General features: G+C 32.7%; 3 protein-coding genes across 3 annotated transcripts; all 3 read right to left on the reverse strand.

Moving 5' to 3' along the window:
* Window positions 1–567: 567 nt before the first annotated feature.
* On the reverse strand, window positions 568–6785 carry LOC119666085. The gene is made up of 5 exons (XM_038075360.1): window positions 6640–6785; window positions 1294–1322; window positions 1077–1231; window positions 813–966; window positions 568–746 (listed from the first exon to the last, which is right to left on the reverse strand). Exons 1-5 carry the CDS (start codon window positions 6783–6785, stop codon window positions 607–609), a joined length of 624 nt encoding a protein of 207 aa, XP_037931288.1. The 3' UTR covers window positions 568–606.
* An 11194-nt stretch (window positions 6786–17979) lies between these two features.
* On the reverse strand, window positions 17980–19953 carry LOC119666086 (uncharacterized protein K02A2.6-like). Its single transcript, XM_038075361.1, has one exon. It carries the CDS (start codon window positions 19951–19953, stop codon window positions 17980–17982), a length of 1974 nt encoding a protein of 657 aa, XP_037931289.1.
* LOC119668570 (uncharacterized protein K02A2.6-like) lies at window positions 19894–22469 on the reverse strand. The gene has a single exon (XM_038078121.1). It carries the CDS (start codon window positions 22449–22451, stop codon window positions 19989–19991), a length of 2463 nt encoding a protein of 820 aa, XP_037934049.1. The 5' UTR covers window positions 22452–22469; the 3' UTR covers window positions 19894–19988.
* Between the last annotated feature and the right edge of the window lie 1286 nt (window positions 22470–23755).

The raw sequence follows: 23755 nt of genomic DNA on the forward strand, positions 1-23755 counted from the left end.
CGGAATTGACATTCGTAAAATTTCGTTTACGAATCCAAATGCACTTTACGATGGAAGCATGTTGTAAGCATGACAAAGTAAACTAAATCGTCATGGGCGATGCTTGTGCACGCAAAATATGAGGTGATCATTTTCTGCCTTACGACCTGCTTCCAAAGAAGGTGGTCACCTTCTTTTGTAGCTTACGAAGTCAGTAGGTTGTAAGGATGTTAAATGCTCTTGCATTTTACATATTTTTATTCTAAAATAAATTTTTATAAAAAAAATAAAAAAACAATATATTTTTTTGTTTTAATTTATTAGAAAAATAAATAAACATTACAAAAACAATAGATTATAATTTTTTTTGGTTTAAATTTTTTTTTAAATATAAATATTATTAATTTTTTTTGTTTTAATTTTTTCTTTAATATAAATAAATAAAAATTACAATATTATAAATTATAATTTTTTTTGCTTTAAATTTTTTTTAATTTTTTTTTAATATAAATAAATAAAATTAACAAAAACAATATTTATTGATATTATAATTATAGATTTTAATTTTTTTTTGTATTTTTTCTTTGTTTTTTTTATTATTATAAATATTAAATAAATAAATAAAAATTATTTGCTGGTTTCTTCCACTCTGCGCTTCTTCCGGTCGTTGCACTGCTGTTTATAATGAATTCCTTTAACATTCTTTATGGCTATTCGTATATCCGAAATATACTCCTTTTCTGTATAGCCATCTTTTTGCAAGGCTTCTGTAAAGAAAAATAAGTTGTTAGTTTTATTTATTTATTTATATATATGCATCAATTTTTTTATACCGAATATTGAAGCATTTAAGAATTTAAATTCCTTAAATGCTTTTTTGGTGCCAATTTCATCATAATTTAACTCCAAAACTAACGTTCGATCGATGATTCGATGTAAGTTTTTTTTTATTCCCTCCGGTTGAATAATGGATTTTATTAATTTAGCCTAAATGGTTTCAAAAAGAAAAAAATTTATAAATCGAACGAAGTAATTCAATTAAAATATAATCAAAAGTTTTGTATATTTAGTTTTTGATTGTATGAAATATAACTTACATATTGAGCACTTTTAGTTGCACAAAGTGCGTCCATATTCCCCAATTCTTCAAACGTCTTGATGGGAAAGCAGTTATCAGAAACTGCTGTATCGCTTCTCTTTTCCATCATGTTCATGAGTGTGTGGAATTTTGCTATAACGTCAATGTTACTTTCTGTAAAAAAAAGGGATTCTCATAAATAATTTTATTTTATTTAGTAAAATTAGTAATGTTACCTTTTACTAATTTCAACTCCTTGAGTATCCTGATTTTGAGAAATTGAGAAATAATAACTAACAACTTAAATTAAAATATAAACAAATAATTAAATAATAACAATTATTATTAAAATAATAAATAAATATTCCAGTAAATAAACTGGAAACAGCAAGAGAACTGTAGACTGAAACAGAAATAATAAATATAGTTTTTAAAAAACACGCCAGGTATATAAAGCGCAATCAAAAAAAATGTTTTCAATTTAAATTTCAACTTACACTGGAATTCCGAAGGAAAAACAATAATTAATATTGTTAAACACAAATTCACAATATATTATAAATTTCTTTTGTTTATTCGTTTATAATATTCGTTTATTAATTTATTAAATTTAATAAATAAAACTATTGGAAGAACGCATTTATCAATCCAGCGCGTAGTGGACAACTTCAAAAAAATCGGAATTTTAACATCTAACCGTGTCCTGGGCGTCCAAAAGTTTTATCAGTCCGAGAAGAGCGAAAAATAGTCCATGTGATAAAGATGAACCCTTTCATTTCTTCTTCGAAAATTGTGAAATATATAACACAATCATTTAAAAAAAGTATTTGTGCGGAGACTGCTAGGAAAGTATTATATAAAGCTGGATATCGTGGAAGAGTCGCTAGAAAGAAACCGTATATTTCACTTGTAAATACACAAAATATGCGTTGAAATGCATTGAATTTGCAAACAAATACATTAATAAACTTCCAGAGTTCTGGAAACAAGTGATATTTTCAGACAAAAGCTAGTATTGCATCTTTGGTATAAAAGGTCGCCAAATTGTGTGGCGGAAATCAGGAGCAGCAAGCTGCAGCTCAAGGTTCCCAAAATCAAACTGCAGTAAATATTCTATACATATGTATATCACAATGAAGATACAAATATTCAAACTCACACAGAACTAAATGAAAAAGAAGCAACAACACCACAGAATCAACAACAATAGCCGCAAAAATCAGACATAAGCGAGCTCAAAGACTTAATGAAACAACTTGTGCAACAAATAAGTACTATTATGAACCTGTTCACTACACTAACTCAAAGTTACACTGAGATATGATTAATAATCCACTAAAAGTTACATGCAAATCGTCTACACCAACATTCTTTAGAGCTCAGATGCTTCCTAAACGATAATACAGCGGATATAGCACTCATCTCAGAACCACATTTCAGCAACAAGCACTTTTTAAGATTCCAACGATATACAATTTACAATACACCTCATCGGAATGGAACAGGACATGGAGCAACTACTATCATTATTAAAAATGAAATGAATAGAGCAATTTAAAACACCATATTTTCAAGCCACGTCTATACAGATACTCGATGAGCATGGTCCCATTACAATCACAGCGATATACTATCCTCCGAGACAAACTATGTCTATGGAGATATTCACACAATTCTTTAAAACACCAGGCCTTGGAATAACAACTATAAACGAAAAAATAAAACTTTTCTGCCGAAGGCATCAATCAACAATTTTTGCATACGAAAATAATGAAATTAATTAATTTCCAATTAAAGAACTTACGAAAACTCGAAGAGTTAAGAGAACACGACCCGTGATAAAGTATTAGAAACAAATTGAACTGGATGTTCTTCACCGTCAATAACATTTGAAAGGAAGGCTCCCGGACTGTGTGGACTTATATCCCACAAAATTTTTATCAGTCTTAGTAGATCATAATGTGTTAAAACGCAATAAGTTGTTTTGATTTTTTTAATATATTTTGATGTTTTTCATTCCATATCCACGTTACATTGTTTTTAGTTAGATCATAAGTAATAAGTAATAATACTTCCACAGATAAATTAGGTACTGAATGGTATTAATTAATCATCACCAAATACGATTGTGGCTTTGATTTATTTGTAGTAGCTGAGGCATCTAAAACTGTTTTGAGTTTTTCTCTTGACATCAATATTCCATTTTTATCAATCATGTAACCTAAATACGTGTAAAGATAGAAATTTTCATATTAAATTTCTACCAAACATAATGTTAACAAAAACAGTGTCTGACTATCAGCACAGTACCCAACACCATCAATCATATGGACGACACAGAAAGTCACCCGAGTTAAGCAGCAACAAAGTTATCTGAAAAAACTTGCAAAGAAGTCTGAAGTAAAAATAAAACAAGAATTGAATTATATAAAAAAAAATGAATTTTTATTTAATTTTTATAAATATGAATTAGAATACAAAATTCACAATATAATAAATAAAACATTTAGCGTACAAACATAGATTTAATAAATAAATATTCAACGACTAAACCCTCACTGTTTACATTTCTTTATCAACATACAACAATTATAATTATTATTAGGCTAGTCCGGTCTTGTGACTGGGATGCAAATAAAAAATTAATTTATTTCATTTTTCACCCGAAGTTTCGTTGGTTTTTTTTCAACATCTTCAAGGGTATCTAAAAGATATATGAAATTAAACTTTTACGCAAATAAATAACAACAATAATATTAATAAAACAGTAGCAATAGTTATCAATTCATTAATTAGTCAAAGTTTTAGAATTATTTAATTATAATAGTTACCAACAATTTGAGTTTACGATAGTCTAAGTTAATCACTGTTTATTTAACAATTTCATATATAAATTAAAAATTAAAGAATGTTTCTATAAATATTTTGGCTACTTCTCCAAGTTACCCGCACTTTCGATTTGTTTAATATAGAACGGCAATATAATTTGAGCTTATATTCTCCTTATCTTCTTTTATGTTCATCGTCAAGTTGATTTTCTCTTTAGTTTGTAAACTCTCGAGAGTGTACCGTTTTTTCCAAGATTTCTCTTTGTCTAATATTAGTAAATTATATTAAATCTGGTAAATCTGGTATTATTAAAATCTGGTATATTATTTTATTTCAAATTAAAAAAATGTAAACATTCTTTACGGGAAAGAATATATAACAAACACGACAAGTAAACAATTAGTAATAGAAAAGAGATTGCAGAAAAAACTTCTATTCTAGCAAGTATAATTGAGAAGCATAAGATGAAATATCAAGAAATATTAGAAGAAAAATTTACGAACAAAGATTTAGATCAATTACACTGGTCAACAAAGATTTTATCCTAGAGACGTTGTTAAGAGATCCTAGACGTGTTTTTCGTTCTGATTCAAAACAAAACAGTTGAATGTATATTTTTGCTATAAAGTCGTAATTTACCTACTGCTCAAAAAGTATCCGGATTTTGTTGTTTGTTAACTACTTTTTAAGTAATAGACCTTTTTCAAAAATTTTTTTTGTTGTTATGTTGGTACACCCTTTCTTGACATATGATACAAATTTCAGCGCCATCTGACAATTAGTTTGTTTACAGCAGCTGTTAATGTGAGACTACCTCAAGTGCATTTAGCGATTTTTACTATGGAAAATTCTTGTTGTACGCGATTTTTTGACTAAACACGGCACCACTCTCATCGCTCAGGCACCATATTCGCCAGATCTGGATCCGTGCGACTTTTTCCTGTTCCCGAAACTTAAATTGCCCCTTCGTGGTAAGCGTTTTGAGTCGAATGAATCGGTAAAATAGAATTCGCTGAAGGAACTAAAAGCCATACCTTCACGGGCCTTTGAAAAGTGTATGAAAGATTGGGTTAAGCGATTGGGTATTTCATTTATATATGATATATATAGTATACATTATTTTCGTGATGTAAATATATGTATATAAATAACGTGGTTAATAAATATGTATAAATAATAATATTACGAATTAATAAATCTGATGGACCTCATCTTATAACGCAAGACGATTTAAACGATCTAGTGCGCGATTTAAAGTTGTGCAAAAAGAAGAGTGAAATCTTAGGATCACGATTAAAGGGTTGGAAATTGTTGGATCCAAAAACTAAAATTTCTATGTATCGATCTCGCCATGACGAATTTAAATTATTCTTTTCTCAAGAAAACAACCTTATTTTTTGCAATGATGTTCTATCTGTTATGGATACTCTTAATTTTGAATACAACGATGATGATTGGCGTTTGTTCATTGATTCTTCTAAGGTCAGGTTAAAGGCTGTTCTCTTACATAATGGAAATGAAATTCCCTCAATACCGTTAGCCCATGGAACAGAACACCACATGTAACAAGAGAGATCAACGGTAAATATGCCGGTACGCTACACCAAAAACCTCCGGTCTATTCGATATGAAAGAACGAGCATTTAATAGATTCGGGGACTTGTAGTTTTATTTTGAAATGTGGAAATACGCAGGCTTATTCAGCCTACTGGTTAATTTAACCAAACTTGGTTTATTCAGCCAACTTATTAAATTTTGTTCCTAGCACTTCTGTCATTCTTGAATGAGAAGAAGAGTCTTCTAGTCATCTGAGCCGAAACTAACAGAAAAATCGCAGTCCGTCACTTACGCCTGAAACGACAACGATTTTGTGTGCTTTCAATTCTTTAAATTTTTTTCGTTACATACGATAATTCCTTTTTAAAAAATTTGCATTTTTCATAATCAGTTTTCAGATTTGCCTCTAATAGTCTATCTAAATTTGCTTTTAGATTTTCTTTTCATTATTTTATGTTTGTTTCCCTGATTAGATGATCATTTAAATCTGAATGCACTTGATTTAATCCCTTATAATTTTTGACAAAATTTGTGGTATCGTTTTTAACGTATACACCATTCTGGTGTACCTATTAAAGCCAACATGAGTATTCACGATTAAAAATTTTTTCGGACACTTTGACTTGCAAATGTGCTTCAGTCAAGTCTGTTATTATTCACTTATTTATTTTGTTCAATTTCTATTTACTATTTTAAAGGTCTGTAGAGAAACATTCAAGCAATGTGAAGCGTATGAAAAGCTTACTTAATTGCACATCCGGCATCTCTAATTTGTTCGGAGTTCGAATTTTCGAATAATGCAAAGCAAACATACAATTGGTCTGACGGATTAAAAAGTGATAACAGTAAAAAGTTGGCGCATTTTTGGTTCGAGATACTGTGTGTTCCCTTTTGTTAAAATTCTAATTTTTGTTATATCCTGCTTTAAATTGATATTTCATTAATATTTAAATAAAGTTAAGAATAGTCGTAAACACAACATTTGGTTACCCCGAACTTGAACCTTTGACAAGTTGAAACATGACGAGTGATGGAGAGGCACGACCATACAGCAAGGTACAGCACCGGCAGAAATTTGTCGCATTGGTGTTAAACCGCCAGTATTTAGCGAACGGGACCCAGACTTATACTTTTTGCAGATGGAGGCACATTTTCGCAACGCACATATCAACCAAGACCAGACTAAATACGACTACGTGATTGGCTCATTAGATGGTTCTAAACTACGAAATGTTGCGGACATTATAGGATCACCTCCAGCACAAGACAAGTATGATGCAATAAAGAACCGTCTTATCCAAGATTTTGCCGATTCTGAGAACAAGAGGCTACGCAGACTCATACTGGAATTGAGCTTCACGACAACAAGCCGTCACAGTTACTTCGCACGATGCGCGACTTTGCAGCAGGAGCCATGAACGTTGGCGTATTGAAACAATTTTGGCTAGATCGATTGCCCGTTGCTGTGCGAGCCGTCGTGTCCATCGCTGATGGTGACTTTGACAAATGTACACTTCAAGCTGATAAAGTGATGGAGATGTGGAGTTATGGTTCCATAGCCGCAGTAGAGGGCTTAAAAATTTCTCAATCAGCGCAGTCACCATTGATAAAAGAAATCCAATCTCTAAAAAACGTCGTCTTGCAGTTAGGCAAAGATATAACAAAAGTAATGCAGCGACAGCATACAACCAGAAGAACTCGACTCCGAACTCCAGATCGTGATCCAGTCCAACACGTTCGCATGCATTCCACAAATCTGGTAAGTAAGCAACACATCTGTTTTTATCATTTCAGGTTTGGTGCTAAAGCAATCAAATGTGCCAAACCTTGTAAATACAACGCATTGGAAAGCTGGATACAGCTTTGTCAGAGACGGTAGATGAAGGTGGTTGTTTCAAGTCAAGCCGTCTGTTCATTGTAGACAAGAAGACTCAACTCAAGTTTCTAGTGGATACGTGCGCAGATTTCTCGGTTTTGCCAATTGCAGTAATTCCTAATTCTAAACCCAAGCCCACAAGAAATATATTCTTTGCAGCAAATGGGTCTCACATTAAAACATACGTTTGTAAACTTCTACCACTGAACTGGAGGCTGAGGAAAAGTTTCGCCTGGTATTTCATCATCGAAGATATATCAAAGCCAATACTGGGTGCCTACTTTCTCAAAAATTTTAACTTATTGATTGACGTCGCTAACAAGCGTCACATCTCAGGAAAGGATAACATAGTCGTAGACCTTCTATCTCGTATCGAAAAGATCAGCAAAGAAGAATAAATAAATTTTGAATTATTGGCTCAAAGTCAAAAAGCGGACAACGAGACTAACGATTTCTTGACCAACAGCAATGCTGCTCTGAAACTCAAACTCGTACCTATCTCAGGCACAAGAATCCATTGCCTGTAATATGTCAACAAAGAATGTAGGTCCATTCATCCCCTAATCATTTCGACAACACATTTTCAATGCCGTGCATTACCTCTCGCATCAAGGCAAAAATGCCACTATCAAACTCATTAGTAAGCGGTACGTGTGGTCAAATATGAAGCAGGACATCGCCCGAATGGTACGAACATGCATTCCGTGCAAACGTGCAAAAGTCATCAGGCACAACAAAACAGCAATTTGCACCAATCCATATCGACCTAATTGGACCACTACGTACCATAAATGGATATACATACTGCTTAACCTGTATCGATCGATTTAGTAGATGACCGGCAGCAATTCCAATCGAAGACATCTATGCTTCAACAGTTGCTACTTCACTAATTAATGGCTGGATAACACACTTCGGTGTGCCATCGCAAATCATCACTGACCAAGGCCGTCAATTTGAATCCCAACTTTTCAATGAGCTGCCACGTACTTTAGGCGTAAGATATTTGCGATCAAGTCCTCCTCATCCACAAAGCAATGACATGATTGAACGCTTCCATCACACGTTAAAAACAGCCTTAAAGTGTAAAAACGACTAACTCTAAAGTACACCACTTGTCATCCTTGCCCTAAAGTACACTCACAAGGAAGATTTGGACGCCACAATCACAGAAATTGTATACAATAGCGTCTTAAAGCTGTCATGTGATTTTTTTTTTAGGAAATTAAAGAAATTAAATTCTAATTTTTTTTTGAGGAAATTAGAATTTGTGCAACGCCAATATCACTACATTCACAAAATATAGTTTTCCTACAACGCGAGTTCGAGAAGCGTACTCATATTTTCTTGCGCGATGATGCGCTACGACCACCTTTGAAAACATCATATGATGGACCATATAAGGTTACAAGTCCGACTGATAAAACGTACGATCTATTAATAAAAGGGAAACCAGTACGCGTAAATATCGATCGCATAAAAGCAGCATTTATATCAAGCAACAAACTGAAATTGAATGCAACAGACACACAACCCCCTGGTATAATTTCATTAAATGCCAATACTAACGACGGAGCGGAAGATTTACACGCATTCCGAGAAAATATGTCACCTTCAACGAATCGTGACATTGTACATAAGTTAATCACTGGCAGGAAAGTGATGTAGCGGAACATTCAAGCAATGTGAATCGTATGAAAAACTTAAATAGCTACATAAATAATTACTGCACTTGAATACACATCTGGGATCTCTAATTTGTTCGGAGTTCGAATTTTCGAATAATGCAAAGAAAACACACAATTGACCTAACGGATTAAAAAGTGATAACAGCTTGGCGCGTTTTTGGTTCGAGATACTGTGGTGTATGCTGTGTGTTGACTTTTGTTGTTAAAATTCTAATTATTGTGGTATCCTGCTTTATTGATTGATATTTCATTAATATTAAAATAAATTTAAGAATAATCGTGAACACACTGGTTCTTATTTTTCGTTTCGTAAATTGCACAAATAAATTATCGTATTTTCTTTAATTAAATAGTTAACCTTGTGTTGGTTTTTCTGGTGCCTCTTTGTAGCTCAATCTGAATTTTAGCGTTAGGTACTGAAATATAATGAGATTAATCTCATTTTAAATGGGGTTAAGGTGCCCACAGCTTGGGCTGTTCTAATCAACAGGTGAAATTATGCCCACAACACATAACGTTATTGATGCCGGCAAAGATCCATTAGAATTTGTAATGGGACGTTCATTGGCACAGTATCGTGATACATGTGTTTGTAGAGCACAGTGGTCTTCAGTTTTAATGGCAGGTACCTACGCTAAACATCGTTATTACTAGACCTTCGCCCGTGCACATCTTAATGACGCAACCTTTTTTTGGTACAATACAACTTACCTAGTAGGGCCCCAGATTCTTAGGTCTGAGTTTTACACCTCCGCCTAAGTGAGTCGTCTTTTTGGCTACTTAGTCTCCAACTTTGTACTTTCGCATTGGTTTACGTCTTCGATCGTAAGACTTCTTGTTTTCGGCTTGAATTTGATGTGTACCTTCTTTCGCTTTTTGGCGTAATTCATCACGTTGGTTGTCAAATTTTTTGATAATTCATCTTCGATTTTTCTTTAATATATAGATCTTCCTTTGTGTGCATCTTGACATCCACTATTAAAGCACCCAATGCGTACTTTTGGACTACGTTAAATTTATAAGGTGCTGTACGGAATCGATATGCATGTACCACTTACTTTGTTGGCTCATCTTAACTAAGTTTTTCCAAAATGTTGCAGATCACTGCGTTCATCCTTTCGACCTGACCATTGATTCATGGCAAACCCGTCGTTATCAGAAAATGATTAACCATCAATGTCTTTTATTTTTGTTACTTAGCTTATCTTAATAATATAAAAATACATATTTCGAACAGTTTTCATCTGTCTATGAGTTTACCTGGTTCGAAATAAAATGAAAATTAAAAAAAAAACAAATTAATTTAATAACTTAATAACTAATTTATTTGTTATAAAATGTGTTCACAAAAGTCAAAATATAATTTTCGTAATTTTTGCCGGCTCCTTAGTAACAGTTACATCCCACCAGACACCGGTAAAAAAAGGCGTATGGTGAACCACACGTTAGGTCCCATAGTGCTATAATGATAAAATAATACAATCTGAATTTTAGTCGTTAGGTACTGAAATAAAATAAGACTAATCTGTCTAATAAATATCAAACTCTTCTAATTAACTTAAACTTGTGTTTTTTACTATGCATATTAGTAATAAGTCTATTTTGAAATTTGATTGCTGCGTGAGTTAGTCTGAATTTGATTGTTTTATACAGGGTTTACATTTATTCATGCTAAAAGTTCATTCGTAAATTTTTTACTGTAAATAAATTATAATTTCATGCCTAAAATATCTAAGAAATCGGGAATTATTGAATATTATTGACAATTGGAGCGAAGATGACTCATTAGTACCAAGTGGCATTCCGCTACCTATTGAATAATAATGTTTGCCACCTGATAATGTTGCTGGTGAATCGGACAATGAAATGATTGACGATTGTGAAATATCAACAAACATTACATGCGATTTTAAAATTTTGTTCTCCTTTTTTGAATTCCGTTTGTCTAATTGTGAGAGAGTATTTTGGTACTACTGAAGTTGTATACGAATCGAATGCACAAGATTATGGTAGTGTTGCAAAAATGTCTGAGTCGCAACTATTCACATTGCAACTTGTAAAACCAATATGTTTCGGGTGTAAGCGATGAACTCTTTCTTTAGATAGTGGGTATATCTAGTTTCTGCCATACTCCAGTGCCACAATTGGGAATCGGTGCATTTGTTGTGAAGGAATTATTGAGCCATTGTCAGTATCCCTTGACACATACAGTATGATTCCATTGAACCCATAGTAAATGTGCAACGCTATAGCAGACAGAAAAAAAAAGATTGGTGTCCCACAACCTTAAGTTATCAACAGCTACAACCGACACATGCTACATTGATCGTAGCAACGACGCAAGTAAGCTTATTTCTTTTTGTATAATACAATACATATGTAATAATTCAAAAATGCACTTCTGGAGCAAAAATATATATATTGTATACTGTAACGAACCTTTCTGTCCGAGGTGTTGCTCCCAGATTCGAGGTCCAGTCCTACAATAAATTTATTTGATAGGAGCAGTCGAAAGTTTGCTATGGTAGACCGTATGACGTAGATAAAGGTTTTATTACTCGAATCTAAGTTCCTCTATTTCTATTGCTACTAACGAAATGTTAATTTCGTTATCAATAAGTAATAGAAATGTATATTTCTATTCTACGGGACTGCAAGCGAAATGTTGCTTTATAAACAAGTAAATAATAGGAATGTATATTTCTATTCTACGGGGTTGCTAGCGAAATATTGCTTTGTAAACAAGTAAATAATAGAAATATATATTTCTATTCTACGGGCCACTAGCGAAACGTTGCTTTGTAAACAAGTAAATAATAGAAATGTATATTTCTATTCTTCGGGGCTACTAGAGAAATGTTGATTTCTTCAGTCGTGGATGGTATGGGTGATAGTATTCATGTGTAATTATCACCTTACCGATTAATCTATTAACGAAATGTTGATTTCGTTATTATTAATTATTGTAATAGAAATGTGTATTTCTATTATATAAAAAAAAATGGGAATCGAGATGTAAATTTCGATTCTTGATGTTTCAGCACGTATGGTTGGAGCGACTTGTTCTCTAGCTCGATACCTCGCTGAATGCCTTGCTTGTGCATTTGCTTCGCCTTTTATATCCGCGAGATGCGAAGCATACAGTAGTTTTGTTCTTGTAACTACAACGGTGTGTTGTTTACAAGTTTTTATTATTGTTCTGGTGTTTTTATTTTGTATTAAATTTGGTGGTGGGTTTTAATATTTGCTTTATCAATTTTGTTAGTGTTTTATTATATTCTGTGTTGTAAAATTTAGGAGCTATAAATTTTATATCACAATACTACAGTTACATTTGAACCACCTCACCCGAAACGTGAAATCCCTCAATGTGCAAACTGCCAGCAGTATGTGCACACAAAAGGATACTGTCACCGCAAACCCAAATGTATCAAGTGCGTTGGAAACCATGCTTCTGTAAATTGCGAAAGGGAAAGCAGATCCAATGATGTCAAATGTGTTTTATGTGAGGGAAATCATCCGGCCAACTACAAAGAATGTCAAATATACAAAAAAAATGTAATTTTTGTGTTATCCTGCTTTAAATTGATATTTCATTAATATTAAAATAAAGTTAAGAATAATCGTGAACACACAGGTTCTTATTTTTCGTTTCGTAAATTGCACAAATAAATTACCGTATTTTCTTTAATTAAATAGTTAACCTTGTGTTGGTTTTTCTGGTGCCTCTTTGTAGCTCAATCTCTTTCATTTTTCTTTGTTCATATGCGAGCAATCCTTCGTTTTCCATTTTACGCATTAGTCTACGTATGTTATTATGATACAGTCCGCGTATTGAATCCCAATCCTGCGTGCACTTCTTTTTCATATTAATTCAGAAATATTGCCGTTAAGTATGGGAATATTGATGTTCGCTAATTTCACCAACTTTTTAACCAAACTTAGCTTTTTGCTTTTTTTATAGTTTATGGTAATGGTTTCCATAACCAAATCATATTCTTGTCCTTGTTGCGCTGGATCATCTTGTTTTTGCGAACGTAGTATTTTTGAAGTCTCTGCTAGCGTTTGTCCTGGAGGTACGGGAAGTGATGAGGTTGTCACTAATTTAGTCGAGAGTATAATCGGTTGTTCTAAGCGCAATTGTGGATCTCGTTATTGTTCTATGTCTTGTACTTGCAATTGTAATTTTTCTTGATCTTGCGTATTGTAAATCCGATTAACAACTTGCAGACTTTCTTTGCGTTGCAGATCTTGCTGATATTGTACTTCATGTGCTTGGGCATGAATCCTTTCCTTGGATTGAGGATATTGAGGATGTTGCTCTAGATAAATCTGACCTTGTGTGCTGTGCATTGATGTGTTTGATTTGGAATGTTTTTTTTTTTATTTATATTATTTTATTTTTAATTGTGTCTTTCTGATTAGAAATTGACAATTATGTAATCAAATCTTAAAAACTTGCTCTTGTATAACAGCATCATAAAACCAATATGGACTTATGGTATCCAGCTATTTGGCAATGCTAGTGCTTCAAATATTGAAATTATACAAAGAGCTCAGTCAAAAATACTAAGAATGATCACTGGTGCCCCATGGTATATTAGGAATGAAAGTATACACCGAGATCTACAAATCGAAGCTGAAATTAAAGCTAGTTAAAGCTGAATTTGACAATATAAGAAAAAAATACAATAAAAGGCTAACAGAGCATGTTAATCACTTAGCAAGAAATCTCGCACTTCTATCCATTACTTCCAGCCTAAAAAGAGCTGACCGTCCAGCCGTTAATTAATATTCAACAGCTTGAAGTAAAAACCGCACCTTTCTTTTTAGTAATCTGTTAAAGTCGAACCACTTTCTAACCACCTAACATTCACTCCAATGAAATTTAACCCATTAATCTAAGTGAGGTTCGTGATATAAGGTTTACTTATTTTATTTTATTTTATACAATGTATAGTTAAAATAAAAATTTGTAACATTATGTAATTAGTTATAAGATTTTACAACTTATTGTTAGTCTCATTTTAAGAGAAGATGCAATAAATAAATGTATTGTTAAGTATTACATTAATAATTTATTTTGTCTTTTGCTGACCAATGTTAAAATGCATTTAACGTAATTGTAACACAATAATAAGTTATATTTTTGCTGATTAGTGTTTATTTTATAATTAGGTCTAGAATACATTTTAAGTAATTTATTATTTGTTGTTTTGCTGAATATTTTATGTGTCATTATAAGTAGTATTTTGCTTGCTATTAATTATTTATTGTTTTGCTGAATATTTTATGTGTCATTATTTTTTGCTTGATATTAATTATTATAGGTCAGTAAAATTATTGCACGTGATAAGTTTTAGTAAGTAATTATAAGTAAGAAAAATGTATATATAGATAAATCAATTCTTTAATAAAGTGATTCAATGATACAAACATGAATACAACTCACCTTTCTTTTCATTAAAATATTAACGGGTTTATGTGCTCGGTAGTATATTTACGAATATAAAAAATACAAATATACCGTCCAACAAGTTACATGTGCTTGGTGGAATTCCGGTATACAAATACACATCTATAGAAAATTGAGGATAAAAGCATTCTCAACATGTATGCTTTACAAAAAAAAAAAAAAAATCTTAAAAACTAAACATAATGCAATTAGCAGGTGCAAAAAAGGAATTTAAACTTTATAATAAAATGAAATGGATTATTATTATCAAAATTTATAGTAACATTTTTAGTAAAATTACGTTAAGGTGGTATGAAGCTTTTTCGCTTAAGTCTAGATATTGTGGTATCAGAAAGTAGGTGTTGCTCCATTGGATTACTATGCTGGTGAAGTTTCACTTTATATTTTTGGCCGCATGTTTTAATGACGTCTGTAACAGTTGGGATTCCAAGATCGTTGTGGATATGTACATTTTTGAGATACCACGAAGCACCGGTTATTTGTCTAAGTAATTTGTTTTGAACTCTGTATTTTTTCGATATTAGAAGCACATGCTGTAGTCCAGAGTTCTATACCATAGGACCAGATAGGTTTTAAGATTGAATTGTATACCAGGACTTCATTTTCCAGAGTTAGCTTAGAGTTTTTATTAATAAGCCAATGGAGCTGCTGTGATTTCAATTTAATTTGAGATTTTTTGCTTTCAATGTGTTTAGTCCAAGTCAGCAGTCTATCAAGATGAATGCCAAGATATTTTACATCATGTGACTGGGGTATAATGATGTTATTTAACTTAACAGGGGGGCACGTTTCTTTTCGCAGAGTAAACGTGACATGCACACTTTTCGTTTCGTTTACTTTACAATAGACTTAAGTGAGTCGAGAGACTTTGGGACGCCCTTATGTGGTCACTGTTAGAACTAAGAATTGCAGTGTCATCCGCGGAAGTAGCAAGTATGTGATTTGAGAGTAGTGAGAGATCAGCTGTGTAGATTATGTCGACTTCTCTTGAAATAAAGGTATTGTATTTCAATCTAAATTTTCTGGAAGATATATATGAAAACAACAGCTTATGCATATTTTCAGGAAGATAATGTTTTATTTTATACATTAGACCTTCGTGCCAAACCTTATTAAAAGTTTGGGCTACGTCCAAGAAAACGGCGGAACAGTATTGTTTGTGCTGAAAGGCAGTATGTTGTAGTGGCATATTAACCACGACCACACACAATACGTTGTGTGCGGTATTTAATGTGTCACGCCAACCCAAAACTCTCAAATATCAAGCATGACCGAAAAACCCTAATTGTCAAATATAAAATAATTTATGAGTCAGAAATTTGACTCGTCTATTTTGTCATTTCTTTATGACAAAATATTTGTATGCATATTTAATTATTTCAATATGCATTTGACAATTTGGATAGTGGCATGCTCAACACATGAATTTGTGTTAAGTATTTCACAGATCATATTGCAAGCGATAATGCATGCAATATGATTTGCCCTCAATACAGTTGGTTACCAGATGTGTGCCACTGTGAAATAGAAGACCATTTAAATAATAAATATATATAAGCTATTTCTATAAAAACATTATATACGTTTAATTTGGGTTAACCAATTAGACGTAAGTAAATTTAAGTATCAACCAATAGAATCGATACATAAGATTCTATTGGAAGTTAGTTGTAAGAAATTATGTTAGAGTTAAGAATAAAAATTTAATAAAATCAGTCTCTAATGAACACTCAAAACGACATGTCTTTGATTTTTAAATAATACGATTACAAAAGTAAACATTAAAACTATTACATGGCGATCCTGCCAATCTGGCAAGGACCAGAACATCTATCTAGTTTGAATTTCTAAAATAAAAGTAAAATGTACTGAACTAAATGAAAAGTATATTGTGAAGTGATAAACTAAAATTTAAAAGTAATATAAAATTAAAATGTACTGAACTAAATGAAAAGTATATTGTGAAGTGATAAACTAAATTTTAAAAGTAATATAAAATTGAAATGTACTGAACTAAATGAAAAGTATATTGTGAAGTGATGAACTAAAATTTAAAAGTAATATAAAATTAAGATATACTGAACTAAATGTAAAGTATATTGTGAAGTCATAAACAAAAATTTAAAAATAACATAAAATTAAAATGTACTGAACTAAATAAAAGTATACAGTGAAAAGTTAAACTAAAATTGATTATTATTGTAAATTGAAATATACTTATAGATATTGTGAAGTAAAACAATGTAAATATAAATATTCACTAAATAAAAACACAATTACATGAAAATTTGACTAAACTATAATATTGTGAAGCAACACAATACGACAAAAATCATAATCTATAAAACAAAAAAAAAAAATAGAAAATTACATCTATAGACAGAACATTTAAAGTGCGGAACCTCCAACAGAAGACAGAAATTACCAATAATATGCTGAATCGTGCAACAAACCCCACAAATGGAAATATAGAGGTAGTGATAATAACCTTAATTATTGTATTTATAATATTTTACATTGCCTATAAAATAAATAATTACATAAAAAAATATGTACACAAACATATACATACTTCTTTAAATTTAAACAATGTATAAATATTAATAACTATTAACTATTACTATTATATTATTTCTTTATCAACATTATTACTATATTGTGTTATGTAAAAAAAAAAAAATATTAATATATAATAAATATATAACAAATTGAAGATCAATATAATTCAATAATATTATACAAAAAAAAAAATTTGAATTTGTAATTTGTACTATGTAAAGTATATAATTTTTTTTAAAATATATATATAAAATTTTTTTTTTTTCTCTCTTCAATAAATACATATTAACACTATGTAAAAATACTGAACTTATAAACTAAATAAATTAAAGCGAATTTTGTTTCATAACCAATTGTTATTCCTTTAAATATATACCACTCTTACCATCGTCTTACTGATTTTTTTTTTCTCTTCTCTGCTTGATTTATGGAAGCAATTGCCGCGTATATAAGTGAGGCTCAGAATATTCTAAGAAACGCTAAAAAGACTAGTATTAGAGGGTATACAAAACCCACTGTAGCCACCAAATTAGATAGATTAGACTATCTAAAAACTCTTGTCGAGTCAATTTATATAACAAAAAATTTAGAAGAGGTTTCCGTCTTAAAAGAGGTCTTCCTAGAAAAATATATACAGGCAAGAAAGTATCTTTTAACTATGGCAACACCTGAGCAAAATACGCAAACTACAAACCAAAGTAATCACATACTAAGCGACATTAACAACAGTACAAATATAACAAGTAGAATGGCGACATACGACGCAGTAATTGAAAGCGTAGTGTTATATCTGTATAATTTAGATATTTATTATTCAAAAAACTCCAAGTTATTATTATTTCACAAGTTCAAAATAACTGACAGAATTAAAATGTTAATTCTACTTTATCTGTCAACTGTCATCTTGGCAGAGTTGCCAACACCTCCCCTTTTGAGATTAAATCTCCAATGCGGTGATTCTAGGGTCTATAACGGTCAATAGGATGTCTAGTACGCCTTGGTCGGGTATACGGAACAACTGCCTCATTGTGCTTCTCAGTTTGAGAGGTGTTGTTTCGTAGAGGCCAAATGCATCAACTAAACACTTTTCGTTGGCGATATCTTCGGAAGTACATATTTCTAAAGATAACTCATTTTCTTGATCTTTACGGTCACGAATTTGGTTGGCATGTGCACGAATAAGTTTGCCATTTTGTAAGCGAACATTATAAATGACGTTACCTATGCGTTCGATTATTTTTCCTTTTGTCCATTCAAAGTGTTTGTTTTTAAATATATTGACATAAACGAGCTCTTGTTTTTCGTAAAACTTTGGCTTTGTACCGTGCCTTTTGTCAAATTGCGCTTTCATTTTGAGTTGTGTATCGCACTTGTTTTTAAACTTGGCATTTGGGTCTGGTAAAGACACCAGCGTTGGTTTAATCAAGTCAAGTTTAATACGGATATTTCTTTTTAGTAAAACTTCAGCTGGCGATTTACTGTCCTCATTTTGCTTATTCGGAGTTGATCGGTAAACTTGTAGAAATGTTTGAAGATTTTCAGCAGTTACCCCCTTCCCATTTAACTTTTTGAGTGCTCGCTTTAAAGTATCCACAAACCTTTCGGCTTGTCCATTTGACATGGGATAATACGGACTGCTTCGTATATGACTAATGCCGTTTTCCGCTAAAAACTGTTGAAATTGGTGACTCACAAATTGAGTACCATTGTCTGAAACTATTGTCTTCGGTAACCCAAATCTAGCGAAAATTTCTTTCAAGCTGGAAATTGTTTGAGTTGCTGTTATAGATTTTGTTTGTATAATTTCTGGCCATTTTGAAAACGCATCGATTACGACCAAATAGTAGTATGAATCTATTGGTCCTGCATAATCAATATGGAGCCGTTCCCAAGAATCAGAAGGTTTTGGCCAAGGATGTAAAGTTGTTTTTGTGGGCATTTTAGCTGCTGCGGCACAATTTGAACAACTTTTCACCATTGCTTCAATATCGTGATCGATATTTGACCAATAAACGTAGTACCGCGCGATGGCTTTAGTACGACCTATGCCTTGATGACCTCGGTGAATTTCTTTAAGAATGCGCTTTCGGAAAATTTGAGGTATAATAATGCGTTGTCCGAACATTAAACATCCGTCAACTATACATATGTCGTTTTTTCGGTTAAAGTAAGCTTTTAACTCACTGTTGTTGCAGTTTGATGGCCATCCTTCCGTTACATATTCGAGAATTTTAGCTAAAACCTTGTCCTTAGCTGTTTCGTAAGTAATTATTTTGCTGGTAAGCGGCAGCTTATCAAGTGAGTTATGTAAAATTTGTTTACTTTCAATTTCAAACTCTACTGCAGCGATGACATAGTCTTCTGAAGGATTGATTGTGTTATGTATGAGTCGTGATAAAACGTCTGCATACCCAAAACTGTTAGTTGAAATAAACTTTAATTCGAAGTCGTATGCAATCAGTTTAATTGCCCAACGTTGAAGTCTATTTGCTTGATGCACCTTAATTCCCGTTTTATCACCAAATATAGCTAGAAGAGGCTTATGATCTGTTTGAAGTTTGAATCTTCTCCCAAAAACCATTTTGTGAAATTTCGTAACCGCGAAAATAAGCGCAAGAGCTTCTTTTTCTATTTGGCTATATTGTTTTTCTGTGGGCGTTAGTGATCTGGACGCATGACATATTACTTTCATTGAACCGTCGTCAGCTTCATGAAAAATGCAAGCTCCGAGCCCATAGTTAGATGCATCTGCAGCGACTACTATGTTTTTCAGTGGATCGTAATGCGCTAATAATAACTCTGATGACAAAATTTGCTTGAAACCATCCAAACAGCGTTGATGAAGTTCCGTCCATTGCCACTGCTTGTTGTTTTGAAGTAGTTCGTCTAATGGTCCTCGGTATTTGCGCATGTGATTTATGAATTTTCCATAAAAATTGATAGCACCTAAGAGTGATCTAAGTTCGGATTGATTGGTTGGCGCAGGCATTGTCTTGATCCGAGCCCATAGTTAGATGCATCTGCAGCGACTACTATGTTTTTCAGTGGATCGTAATGCGCTAATAATAACTCTGATGACAAAATTTGCTTGAAACCATCCAAACAGCGTTGATGAAGTTCCGTCCATTGCCACTGCTTGTTGTTTTGAAGTAGTTCGTCTAATGGTCCTCGGTATTTGCGCATGTGATTTATGAATTTTCCATAAAAATTGATAGCACCTAAGAGTGATCTAAGTTCGGATTGATTGGTTGGCGCAGGCATTGTCTTGATTGCTTCAATGTTTTTTGGATCTGGGCGAATGCCGTCTTTACTGACAATATATCCCAAGTAAGCAATTTCAGGAACTGAAAAATTGCATTTTGCGATCTTGAGTTTAAACCCGTATTGATAAATACGTTGTAGAACTTCATGTAAGTTGTTGTCATGCTCTTGTTGGTTTCTACCTGAGACAAAGATATCGTCAATGTAAGCAGCTGCGCAATGTAAGCCCGCAAGCATTTTATCCATAATTTGTTGGAAAATTGCCGGAAAAGTTTTTACGCCAAAAACCATACGCTTGTATTTGAATAAACCTAGATGCGTGTTTATTGTGAGAAGTTCTTGCGATTTGCTATCAACTTCGATTTGGAGAAAAGCGTCCGAAAGGTCTATATGACTAAATACTGTTGCATTGCTAATTTTTGCAAAAATATCCTCTGGAAGCGGTAGTGGATACTTGTAAGATTCAAGCGCGTCGTTAAGACCAGTTGAGAAATCAGCGCAAATACGAATGCTACCATTTGGCTTTTTGATAACTACGATTGGTGCGGCCCAGTCAGAGTAATTGATGGGTGCAATAATGTCGAGATCTTGAAGTCGCTTGATTTCTTCTTCAACCAAATGTTGAACTGCGTATGCTACCGGGCGCTTAGGTCGAAAAACAGGTTGACAGTTTGGTTTAATAATTAAATGTGCCTTAGTTTTATTACAAAGACCCATAGCATTATCGAAAAGTTCTGGAAATAATTTTTCCGGAAGAAATTTGCAATTTGACGACTTTATTGAAACATTACTTGCCTGTTTTGTTGTTGAAATTTGGCTGCAAATAGCATTAAGCGTCATATCGCTAAGTTGAAAAGCAGTTATCCAGTCCAATCCGAATACGTTCAAATCGATCGTTGTAACGAAGTACGTAAGTGTTCTAATTGTGTCTTTTAACTGCACATCACATGTAAATTTTGCGTACAATGGTAAGTTTCCAGTTGCACTTTTAGCAGATTCTGGTTGTACTTCCATTGTATTTAAAATATTTAATTTGTCGAAATTAAATTTTGAAATGATAGTTATGTCCGATGCAGTATCAAATTGCAATTTGATTCGCACATTGTTGATTTTAACGTGGACATATTTACGCTGTGAAGCTGTGATGCTGTTCGTTGTGTATATACTGTTGGATCGTGGCTGTGAAAATGTTTTTGCTTTACCATTGCTATTATTTTTGTTGTTGCTATTGCATTTTGATTTTGATAAATTTTTCGCTTTGCAAGAACCTTTTTTATGGCCTATGTTGTGACAGTCTTCGCATTTATAATTTTTGTATGGGCAGTCACGCACATAATGCATTGCTCCACAAAACCAGCATGGTGTTTTCGGTTTGTGATTGTTCTTAAGCTTATTTGCTTGTACTCGATTCACCTGATTTTCGCGTGATTTATTTTCTACCAGCGCTGTGTCGGATTTTAAATTAATAATACGCTGACACTCGTTTGTAAGTTTTTCCAAGTTGATGGTATCAGCTTCTGTGTCCAGTTTGGTCAATATTCGGGTTCTTATTTCGAAGTCTGCTTCCGATTTCAGCCCCAATACGAACATTAAACATTTGAACTGGTCCAGTGACAGGCTATTTAATTTAAAATTTTCACATTGTTTATTAACCTCGGCTGCGTACGTAGTATAGTCGGTATCTGGTGATTTGGTTAACTGTAAGCAGCTATAGCGTAAGCTGAATTGTGACTTTTGGAGTCCAAACAGTTGTTTTAATTTCTCCACTGTTGTAGTGAAATTATATTCACGTGGATGCTTAGGCAAAATAAAGTCCATATATTTATTATGCACAGTTGTACTGAGTTTCCTTAATAGAAGCCTGACCTTCGCTGCGTCATCAAGTTTGCTACCATCTACTAAGAACAAATCTTCATACCTCGTATACCACGTTTCAAATGTTAAGTTATTTTCTGGATCATAAACAAATTCCGTTAGACTCGATGCTAAAATCTCCATTGTTTGCTCCGGATTTTCTGTTTTCGGAACTGCTTCAGTATGCATTTTCATTTGCAAACACTCCTTGAAAAGTTCACGCATTGCTTCCGTGTCTTTCGCACGTTGGTTTTGCATTTCTTGGAAAAATAACTTGAATTCTTGTGGATTCATTTTTTTTTTGTGTACATATATTTTTCATGTAATGCTCATCTTGGCAGAGTTGCCAACACGTAGAAAAGCTACTGCCCATATTCACGGGAAAACAAGAAGAATTAAATTCTTTTTTAAGGAGATTACAATTCTACGACCAAAAGATTAGAGATGGAGACAAACAGGAATTTTAAGAGCACATTGTAGATTGTAAACTAAACCATAATGTAAAGATACGAGTTTCTCCAATAGGTTTTCCAGATTCCTTGGATCAGTTGGTAGAAAAACTCAAGTCAACTTACATTCCTAAAGACACAGTACCAATGGTCTTACAAAAAATTAACGAAACCAGGCAAGGCCACAACCAACCAATCACAGAATACAGTGATAAAATGGCCAAGCTATTATCAGATCTGAATACGTCATCCTTATTAAAGAGAAATTACAGCGCAACTTCTCCACAAGCAGAGGGGATGTTAGCCACAAATGATGAGAACGCATTACTGGCGTATAAAAAAGTTCTAAATCCAACGTACTTGCAAGCAGTACAAATGGCACAACCAAAAACTTTCCAAGAAGCGAGAGAAGTCGCTGAAAGTTTGATTTTTACGGAATTTTTGTATTACCGAGGTAATACTCATTATAAAAATAGAAATATTAATCGGCAAAATAACAATAATTTTCGCCCAAATAACAGAAATCAATATAGTAACAGTGGTCAAAGAAACCAAAATAACAATAAATATAGTAATTCAAATAATAGAAATCAATACAATAATAATAACAGTGCAGGTCAAAGAAATCAACGATATAACAATAATAACAGAAACCGATATAATGGCCAAAATAACCAGAACAACACCTATAACCAAAGACAAACATATAACTCCAATAGAAACAGCAACAGAAACAATGTTGGGAACGAAAGGAGAATTCGTTTAACATCAGCACAGGAAAACTACAACCCACCAGAGGGAAACCAATAGAATTCACCTCTGGTAAATTGAATAAAAATATCTACTCATTTAACCCTAACGTATCTAACTATATAGAAGTTCAATGTAACAACATTAACACTTACATTAAATTATTAATCGACACAGGAGCAGATGTGTCAATAATTAGAAACAAATTCAATTTAAACTACAACTCAAATAGAACATGTGTACCCTTAATACCCTTAATATACTAAAATTTGAAACCCGCCCACTAAACAATTATTACAAAATTAATAAAAACTCTTGTAATAAATTTGACAAACTGCGTTTACAAAACCTTTTAAACAAATTACAGTTAGGAACCCAATACAAGAAATGTGATGATGA

This window comes from Teleopsis dalmanni, chromosome 1 (genome assembly GCF_002237135.1).
Source record: "Teleopsis dalmanni isolate 2A chromosome 1, ASM223713v2, whole genome shotgun sequence".
Taxonomy (NCBI): Eukaryota; Metazoa; Arthropoda; class Insecta; order Diptera; family Diopsidae; genus Teleopsis; species Teleopsis dalmanni.

Bases quoted from the DNA above. Each gene is read 5' to 3' on its own strand.
- LOC119666085 (XM_038075360.1), bottom strand. From the start codon at position 6,785: ATGAGTCTGCGTAGCCTCTTGTTCTCAGAATCGGCAAAATCTTGGATA. The intron at 1,323-6,639 runs GTAGTCGTATTT...TCTCAAAATCAG, and splicing joins CCATCTAATGAGCCAATCAC to GATACTCAAGGAGTTGAAAT. The intron at 1,232-1,293 runs GTAACATTACTA...TTTTTTTTACAG, and splicing joins GGAGTTGAAATTAGTAAAAG to AAAGTAACATTGACGTTATA.
- LOC119666086 (XM_038075361.1), bottom strand. From the start codon at position 19,953: ATGCGCAAATACCGAGGACCATTAGACGAACTACTTCAAAACAACAAG.
- LOC119668570 (XM_038078121.1), bottom strand. From the start codon at position 22,451: ATGAATCCACAAGAATTCAAGTTATTTTTCCAAGAAATGCAAAACCAA.